Below are 10448 nucleotides of genomic sequence, written 5' to 3' on the forward strand. Positions count from 1 at the left end.
GTGATAATACTGCTTAAGTCAATCAACAAGTCTTTTTATATTCTCAAGTTTATGATTACAAGACTAAAGGTAGAGTTCTAAAAATTACTTAAAGTTGCATGGATATAATGAAAGAAAAATTATATTAAGAGTTATATCATTTGGAAGAAAATATTATAAAAATCTTAAAGGACTAAAAACTGATTGCATGTGTAGAGGATAATAGGTACCAATAACGACACGCTTCGTTCGTAGTGTAAAAATAAAGAGTGATATTCATGGTCTTCAAGATGCAGACGATTATGAGGAGAACAATCTTGCTAGTGGTAAGACAGCGAGATGAAGGTCTCTTTCCAGAATCAATCAGGTAGCATCATTGATTCAGTTTCACGGTTTCACAAGATGCATTGGCAAGTTTATTGAAATTAAGTGTTGGATCATGAATTGATTTAGTTTGTATAGTTGTGGTAAAATTTTCAAGCTAATGACTCAATTTTTTTTTTATTTTTAAGATTCCTAGCTATATTCAAATTAATTGGTAGAGTTCTAATTAAATTAAAATTATTTCATAAATTAAGATTTGTTCCTATTAATATACCTTGAGTCTTTGGCTTTCGTTAGAGAGAGAGAGAGAGAGTGAAAGCACTTTGGTTGCTATTGAGGGTGATCTCTAGGGTTTCCAAAGTAGGTTGAAAGTGAAAGAAAAGTTCTTCGAGTTTATACTAGAGGTGTACATGGAAAGTCATAGTTAGACCTTGTAATTAATTCCATATATTGAATAATCTTATATTTTTTACATAGGTGTAGATTTTTTGAATTATGTTAATCTTATATTGATACATTATTTGATTTGATTATGGATATCTAAGTGTTTTCTTTTGATTTTTAAAATTTTATCTCTCACTTACAACAAAAAGACAATCACAAGTCCAACAATGATCATTTAATCGGGTGTCAGGCCACTTGATAAGCTGATACACACTTTTGTATGAGCTTTTATTTTCAAATCAGGACCCAATAGATTTTGTATAAAAATTTACTTGATTTCATAAGCATAATTCTTAATTAAGACACTCTTCTTGTCCGTGTGCTCAATTTTGAAAATATTTATATACGTGATGTTAGGAAAATGAATTAAGAGGAAAGTCGTAGTAATATTAGAAGAGTTGGATTATATATATATATATATATATATATATATATATATATATATATATATATATATATATATCAAACTTGAAGGATGTTAGACTTAATCGAATTTTGATTTTTGACAAATCAAACAACATTGAACATGTTTAATGATCTGAAAATATCAGATCCCACACTACATCGACTCTTCTTGAGAAGATTGAATTTATGGTGCAACATTTGATCTCTTGTTTGGTTGAAGCCATGAATACGTTTTTTCTCTGTCCTTGTAATAATGCTCATTTATGTTATAGTAAGATGTTGAGTTTGAAGCTTCACAAACCATAAAACTCATAATGACATGAATCCTACTACTCTCATGTCTATTACATTGTACACCATTAATGATGAGCTTGGAAGTCTTCCATCCATCTCTACAGCTTTATAATGAGTAATCATCATCACGAGGATTCTTAGTAGCACATATTTTTATGAAGATGAGAAGACAAAGGACAAGCTTTGCAGATCTAGTTTTCACAATCATTGCCTTGCGAGCTGCATCTCCAAGAACATGAGAGATGTGAAGAACTTGCACATGAAACATCAGTATGCAGACAAACTGCTTTCTTCCAACAACAATTAAGACAAGCTGCTGATTTCTTCTCTCTAAACTAATCATTTTCATGACATGCACTGCATGCATTCTCATGTGAATTAAGTACCAGGAAATGTTGTGTGTGTGTGTGTGTGTGTGTGGACTGCTATCTGCAGATACCTGCACTGAGGCAACTCATGCAAACCAAACTTTTCTTTGACATAAGATATCCTACTCCATATCTTCACTCAGATTGAACTCTCATCCTTTTGCTGACACAAAGAATCAATAAAAATTCTAGGTTTCAATCCATTCATACAAACCATATATATAGATTAAGTCTGTGTAGTTACTAAACCATCACTCCCACAATATATAGAGAACAGAAGAAAAAACAGAGAATAGTACAATGAAAGAAGCGAGGATATGATAGGGTTTTCAGAAGAAGGCATAGGCATCTCCAATGGTGGAGGACATATCTGTTCTTGCTGCTGAAATCAAGGAGCTGCCCATAAGTCCAGGCCAAGAAGAAGCACCACCAGTCCAGTCTCTTCCAGAATCCACAGCCATGTTCCCATCTCCTTCCACCTGCCATGGGAGGCCCATCAGCACTTTGGCCTCCCCTTCATCCATGTCCTTCCATGAACCTTGGCCAGTTACAGTCCTAGCTGCTGCATCTCCCGGTCCTCCCACAGGAAACATAAGTCTATCTTCCACACTAACACCAACCTTCACCTCCACACTGCCATGGACACCAAAACCATAGTAAGGGTTGTTTAGACCACTTGGGTTTAGGGCATCCACAGAGCCACTCCTTAGAGTGTCAAGAAAGCCATTGTTTGTTGAGAGGGTCGTGAGGAGAGACTCGGTGCTGGCATGCTCAAGAAGAAAGCTTTGGCAATGGTTTTCCAGTCCCAGATGCTCGGTGGGTGGTTCCTTGTGGAGGCCAGAAAAGGCCAAGGTGAGATCACTGGCAAGTGGAGGAGGAACGAAGGTAGGGGGAAGTGGATTAATGGAGCTGGTGGCAGTGAGATCTAGGTCTTGTGTCATCTTTGAAGGGAAGGAAGAGGAGGATCTCTTGTTCTTCCTGCAGCCACCTCCAACTGGGACATTCCTGAGAGAGCCTCCCTGAGTCCAGTACCTCCTGCAACCCTTGCAGAAGTACCTTGGCTGGGAGAGGCTGTAGTTGTTGTAGTAGCAGAACTTGGTGTTGGTAGAAGCACATCTGGGGCATTTGAGAGCCTGCTCTGGGTGAGGCCTCGGTCTTCTTTCCTGTTCCAGTTGGTTCTTGGGGCACACTAGTAGTCCATCCACATGATGCCTAGCCATTGCCTACAAGAAGAAAACATGTTGAAGCAAATAATGGCAGTCTGTAGAACTCCAAGAAAACTACACATCTCCATTGTTTTCTATTTAGATGATTAAAGAGCAACTTGGAATCTGTTCCCTACAAGATCAAACTTCTTCTTTTCATGCGATTTAAGCATGTAGGAAGTCCAAACTGTGAATGATTCTGGCAATGTGGGATGTCAGCCTTTGGAAAAGAAGCGTACAGTGAGAAGATGGAGCTTTTTCTTTATCACGGCATCAAGTGGGAAGTTCCATGATAAAGCATCCAAACTACTAAATCCAAGAAGTAAAGTTGATGTGGTGTGTTTAGCTGCAAAACTAAGGATGTAGTGAGATGGAACCTCTGAAAACAACAGCAGCAGCCTAAAGTGGTCACGGACAATCCCATCTCAGGGAGAGCTTACACTGAGAAGTATGCAAGAAGAAGACCCATCAAACTCATATTAGGGATGAGAAGATCCATGGCGAAAAAGGATGTCTTTGATGAGATGAAAACTACAGAGGAAGAAAGGAACTGGTAATCAGAAAGAGTACAAGAAAATACCAGTAGAACTCATCCACAAGTAGATCAAGATCAGAGACACCAAAGGCTTCACCCACAAAGTGAGATCATTCAGCAGCTAAACTGAGAAGGACATGCATGCATGACAGAAAATTTCCCACAGTATCTTAACATCAAAGCCAAGATCCAAAAAAAACACTAAAACGAGTAGTAGAGAAGCATATGTGAGCTTGTTCCTGTCCACAGTTACCTGGCTGTGAGCATTAGGAATTTCCATGCATGCAAAAGAGAACCTCGGAGAAATGACAGATAGACAGGCCAAGCTGCCGCAGGGCTACAGAAAGCTTAGCTCCGATCTCTTCCCTCCATTAAATAAGAGAGAGAGACAGAGAACGGGAGAGGGAGTGAATGATTAGAAACGGTGCGTTTCTGCCTTGCACGCCGGGAAAGCATGGGGAAACCGCAGTCGCATCTGCAACCAATTCATGGAGAGAGAGAGAGAGAGAGAGAGAGGAAGAGGGGTGGGGGAGAAGGTGAAGGTGATGGAGAAGAGGAGAGAGAGGGGGGGGTCGCGGGTCCCACCGTGGCGTGTAGCGCAACAGTAACGCATCCTTGGCTGGGACCCACCGGCCCTGATGCCACCACATGCACTGGATTAGTTAGGTTTTACCTTCTCTCTCTCTCTCTCTCTCTCTCTCTCTCTCTCTCTCTGCACACATCTGCCGATAGCAACACTTCCCACCTTGCCATTGACCTGATGGTCCTCTCTCTAGATATGTAATCTGTACTACTCAAGAACATGAAGAACTTCACATTAAGAAAAAAAGAGAAATAAAATCACAGAAAAATAGTTAGTGATAAGGATTATAAGGTGGGTGATCATTGGTTGGAACAATCCAATACAGAAGAATATTACATAAATATTGAAAAAATATAAGATAAAATAAAGACATAGATATGTGATTCGAATTCACAATTGGTATTATAATCTATATTCATCTAGAACATGAAAATTAAAGTATAAAATAACAAGTAAAATATGAATTATGAAGTGGTGATCATTGATTTCAAAAATAAGTAAGAAATGACTGGCCAAAAGAAAATTCCAAATTTACTGTCCATTTCCTTTTCAGAATCTATGTTTTTTTTTTAAATCATAAAATTGCTACAGAAAAATTTTTATGTGCCAAAATAACAAGTTATATATATATATATATATATATATATATATATATATATATATATATATATATATATATATATATATACACACATATAATGCTAGGGATGTTTAGATATTTTACTAAATTGAAGTAATTGTAGAAAATGGTTAACCTAAGTTTATTGGATGGATGTTAATAGGCAGTGGCAACATATGAGAAGGATTTAGTATTTGGGGGGATACATATGCTATAATATTCAGCTAAAAAATGAGAAGAACAAAGTTTTTCTTTCTAAATTGCTTTTCTATGTTGGATGATGTTGAGCAATTTTACCCTAATTAGAATCAAGAACATACAATTATTGTACATGGTCTACTTTGTTTTTGGACTTCTTTGAGTACAAAATATAATATTTCTCAGACCAATATATTGGGATGCTATTGCCACTAAATTCACAATCCTCACAAGTTGAGTCCTTTGGTGCATCATATGTGTCTAACTTAGTGGAATGAAGTAACACCTTAAATCGAATGTTCAATTAGATTAAATAGACCAAGAAATCAAAGGATTTTAGGAAATTGTGTCTAAACTAATTCTTTTTTCCTAAATTAAAACCTTGAGCTGATAAACTTTATAATATGTTATTATGTTATTGTGATTCATGTTTTGATTTGCATTGTACAAATCATATTGGGGCCTACTATGCATCCTTATAATTATCCTTTATCGAGAGAGTAGGACTTCTATAAACTGTGGAAGTGATGCAATACACAGATTCTATGTCCCACATCATCATATTATTATTGCCTCATGATCACATTGGAATATACTGTACATTATTGTGTGGAGTGTTGATCATATATGACAAGAACTGTGAGGTATAAAGGCAAAGATGTTTAATAACTTCAATTTATTATGGTATGATTTTTTTTGTCTGATTCTTTATATGATTCTATTAACATTCATGTCTCTTACTATTTCACTAATTGTGAATGTATGTATCAGGTAAACAATTTGGCATAGTCAAGAGTTTAAATTATTGTTGTAGTGTAATTTATCAGTAAAATTATATTTACTAGTCTTCTTAAACATAGGGTTAGTATAGTTTGTTCTCACTAAATGGGACAGTATACATTTGATTTTTACTTTTGTGTATACTCTATCACAGTTGGGATGTTGATTGAGTGTGATTAGTTGCCTTATGAAGATGGCTGGGATATTGTGATGAGTATATATAAATAGATAGAGAGTTGATTATTGCAGTAATTTTTCAGATTTTGAGATGGAAAGTAGTCTTATAATGACTAGGGAATATAATTTGGTTAACATATGAGTTATATTAATCCATCATCAGAACTTAGATTGTGTAACACCAATCTAATATTTATATTTGGTATCTCATGCATATCTCTTGTGATATGAGTTTGTGCATTGTTGGACCAATAATAATCCTTAAGTTTAAGTCTACATATGAGCATCATGAATATCATTTAATATAATAAAAAAATTATTTAAAATAATAGTGAATTTCTTCCAATTCATGCATGACATGATAAACTTCGATCATTCCTTTCTTAATCTTTTGAGGGTTATCATGTTATCTTTGTTATGATCTATTTGTTTATGTCATCGGATCGATCGGCTCTAACTCGAATATTAAAGGCCAAAAGAATTGGATCATGGCTATCATACATAGAGATCGAACACTACTTCTTAAGCTTATGGATTATAATCAGCTTTACTAATATGTACTAGACATTTTTATAGAATATTATTAGACTAGTCCTCATTCCACCTTCACACATGAAATGATTAGTAACACAAGATTGACACCCCTCAAATTACACCATCCGATAATAAATTTATTGTTAGTGCATGCATGGATGTGCACTAAGTACAAACCCTCTTCAATCATATGAACCATGGGGTCTCCAAATTGTACACTTGATATCCACCACTGAGGAATCCAAACACCACCATTTTAGTGTATGAACGTACCATCAGCATCATTATCATCATCTTCATGATCATCTCCATCTGTATAATAACAGGAGAAGATTCTTGTGAGGACCCTTTTGCCTCTCATCTCCGAGTGCTGCACGAGTCCCGTTCCTTTCGGCGTGGGGGCAACCCCACAAGAGAGAAACCTGCATGCAAATGGTCCTCAAAGCATGCACGTATACAGAACACAACATGCTACTACTTGGTCACTCCCACTAGCCTCCCCAAAAGAGAGAGAGAGAGAGAGAGAGAGAGGGAGAGAGAGAATCGTCGGAAGAAATGAAAGTTTAACCTTACATTTGTTAGAACTTTTGAAGTCATCGAGAGAATTGGTTTTGTTATTTATCTTACCATTATCGTTGTGTCATATTCATAATATATATATATATATATATATATATATATATATATATATATATATATATATATATATATATATATATATATATATATATTATATGTATGGATGCTCATGTCTCATATCATTAAATATAAGTAAATTATGATCGATAAAGATTTATCTTATATCGAAGAGTCTATTTAGATAATTGATAAGAAAGAAATAATCTTAAAAAAATATAATCATTCCGAAGAACTTTTGTTATAGTGTTTTAAAAACATTATTTTTTTATAAAACTACTTATGAGGAGACGAAGAACTTTTCATTGACTGAGATATAATAATTTAGAGTACTAAATTTATTTTTAAGGAGGGAGAGTGTAATATTCTTTATTTTTAAATTATTTATAATATCCCTAATTTTTATTTAATTATATATATATATATATATATATATATATATATATATATATATATATATATATATATATATATATATATATATATATATATATATATATATATATATATATATATATATATATATATAATGTACGTGCGCGTGCGCGCGTGTGGGAGGAAAAGAAGACAAAGGGTGTGAAGAAGACACAATGGACAATTTGTTGCATTCAGGGGAAGAATCTACCATCACTATAATGTAGTCTCGACACTGCTACTGTTTTCTTTTTTGACTCTTAAATGGTATGATTTTTTTGCACTCCAATGACACAACAAGTCTTGCATGGATCCAATTATTGTGACAATTATAATCGACAAGTATGGTCCCTAACTAACATCACTCTTTATCCATATCATTCTTGACTTGAATTAATATGTTGAGGTTGATAAGTACTTTTTAGATTCCTTAAACCACTTAGATATTCATTACAATGGATTAAAACTCCTATAAATTTTTTTGAGACATTATCTTTCCTGTATTTTATTATTATTATTATATGATAAATAACCTTAGTTTTTCTCCATCCATATATGCAAATAATGTTGAATCATGCAAGTTTAATATTTATTATTTTTTTGAATTTATGTTTTATTTTCTTTATTCTTTGGATTATTGTCAACTTGAAAGAGGACCAAAATCTGACTCAACAGTGTGTATGCATCCTTTTTTCTGATCCAATAAAACTATTGGGTTACATAATAAACCAAAAATGTTGCTGCCAAGAGGATGAAACAAAAATGAGACCATTATTTATGCAGTTGCTATTGTAAACTGCTGCATGTTTTGGTAGCAGATGAAACATCAGCATTGATAAGACTGTTTCTATTGGTGTCTCTAAGAACTATTATTAGAATATGACAAAGATTTTACTGTTAAAGCAGATTGTTTCTTACAGTATATAGTTATATTATTGACTCTGTTGTAGCAGTTGATTCAAATCATTTGTGTCTATCACCATTTTTAATCCCAATTATTTTTATTTTTGGGAAAAAATATATATATTCTTTAAAACCTTTAAAATATACACATATGTGATTTTAATTAATATTCATTAACTATTGCCTGTTAACTGTTAGTCAAAATTTTAAATTATATTTATCCAGTTTATAGATTCTTGTGATCTTAAAAATATTTGGGGTATTTTATTTTTATATATTTATTTAACTTAAGAAAAATAATATTTACCATGATAAAAAAAAAAGAGTAACCTGGGTTTTTTATGTGGATGTTGTGGCTCAGGAAAAAAAAGAGTATTTTAGTATTTGGAGGAATATATATCTCATATTAAAATTTATAAATATAAATATGCTATATTCTATAAATATGATATATATGTAAATAAACCCTAAACTAATATATTTTCTCTAGCATATTTTCCACTTTTAATACCATGTTGTTGTGTAATAAACAAAAAGTCAAGTATTATGCACCTTCTCTAGAAAAGCTACTATTAAATTTGCTTAATCATTAAAGAAAATGTTCTAAGAAATTAATATAAAAAACTTTTTTTTGGTTCAGAAACTTTAATCACAGACAGTGAAGGAATCTTCTAAAAACAGTGCACTTGATGGACACATTAAGACCTTATCCAGTGGTCAATATGTGCTGTTCTTTGCTTGAAATGACTACACATACATGTTGTCTTCTCTCAGAAAATATTTTTGGCATCCATTACAAAACAAAAACACATTCACAGATGAGTCTTGGAATCTAAACCATGTTCTACCAATTTTAGTGCAGCATAATTCGAATAGTTGTCAGCAAATGCAGACAGGCAAAATGCAAACAATTTTACAAATGGCCTGATCCACTTGCTAGATGTCATACATCATCTAAGAAGAGCCTGCTCAACAAAGTCACTCTCAGTCAGTTCAATATCTCATATAAGGGTTAAAAACACATTCTTTTATCCAATCAATCTTTCTGCAATAAATTTATTTTATAAAATATTTTTCCCTTCAGCTCAATTTAAAATGAAAGATTTGATTGACTGAACTACTTGTCAAGTTCTGATTAGTAAGTACTTTGTTTTTGAAGTCATGGCTTGTTAATTAGAGCAAACCATCATCTCCACACAGCAATTTCCACTGAACAACAATTGGACACTCTGTGTCAATACTAACAGATAAAACCCAGACACAATTATTCTGTCTACTAAAGCATGCAATCTTAGCCCACAACTGCTGCTGCGACAGTGAGTCATGAGGAAAGCAAGTTTCCCATGCATAAATCTCTGATGAGTTGTGCAAGATTCCATTGGTCTTTTTGTCTGCAATAAAATCATCTTATTGTTTTCAGCTTCACCAAGTCCAGCTGTTAACTGTTGCAAAAAATTTTGGGGAAGAAAAGGATAATAGAGGAGAAGAAAAGAGACACTGATAACCAAAGAATTTTTGTGCTAATCACTTAATACTCTCTGAATATATCAAATTCGATATTTTGATTGATCTACAATGCATTATATTACACCCTATTACTAGAGGAGAAAAACCATGAAAGCCTCTTTTTTGTGGAAAACTTTTTCAAGCTCAAACAAATCATGGAGAAGGCACAGTAGAGAAGAAGATAAGAGGTGCTAATACATAAAAATATTTTATTTATTCGAATTACTTATAATCTCTCAATTCGTCAAACTTTAGATCTTTTGATGTCATTTGGCTCTACATTAATTTCTCTTTCTCGATCTCTCTTTTTCTGTTTTTCTCTCTTAGAGAAATCAAAAGTTTGATTTTAACTAAAACAATGACATCTAGTTATACCAAGTTGTTTTACTAACTCATCATCTAATTACAAAGTTTAATATGATTTCCAATGTAAATTGTGCTAAAGCTTTCATCTTTTTCTTCATTCCAGTTCATCTCAGGACACTTGAAACCTTCCTTGTGATCATTGTATAATGAGTCAGTCCCTGATTCTGCCAACAATTGA

General features: G+C 33.5%; 1 protein-coding gene across 2 annotated transcripts; it reads right to left on the reverse strand.

Annotated features, from left to right (window-relative positions):
- Positions 1-1990: 1990 nt before the first annotated feature.
- Positions 1991-4048, reverse strand: LOC135639599 (dof zinc finger protein DOF5.3-like). Of its 2 annotated transcripts, none has more exons than XM_065153436.1 (2): positions 3808-4048; positions 1991-3037 (listed from the first exon to the last, which is right to left on the reverse strand). In XM_065153436.1, exons 1-2 carry the CDS (start codon positions 3832-3834, stop codon positions 2144-2146), a joined length of 921 nt encoding a protein of 306 aa, XP_065009508.1. In that variant the 5' UTR covers positions 3835-4048; the 3' UTR covers positions 1991-2143. The 2 variants fall into 2 exon arrangements, with proteins under 2 accessions (XP_065009508.1, XP_065009509.1); XM_065153437.1 differs by lacking the exon at positions 3808-4048 and adding an exon at positions 3600-3746.
- Between the last annotated feature and the right edge of the window lie 6400 nt (positions 4049-10448).

The sequence above is a fragment of the Musa acuminata genome, chromosome BXJ3-6, assembly GCF_036884655.1.
Source record: "Musa acuminata AAA Group cultivar baxijiao chromosome BXJ3-6, Cavendish_Baxijiao_AAA, whole genome shotgun sequence".
NCBI classification, from domain to species: Eukaryota; Viridiplantae; Streptophyta; class Magnoliopsida; order Zingiberales; family Musaceae; genus Musa; species Musa acuminata.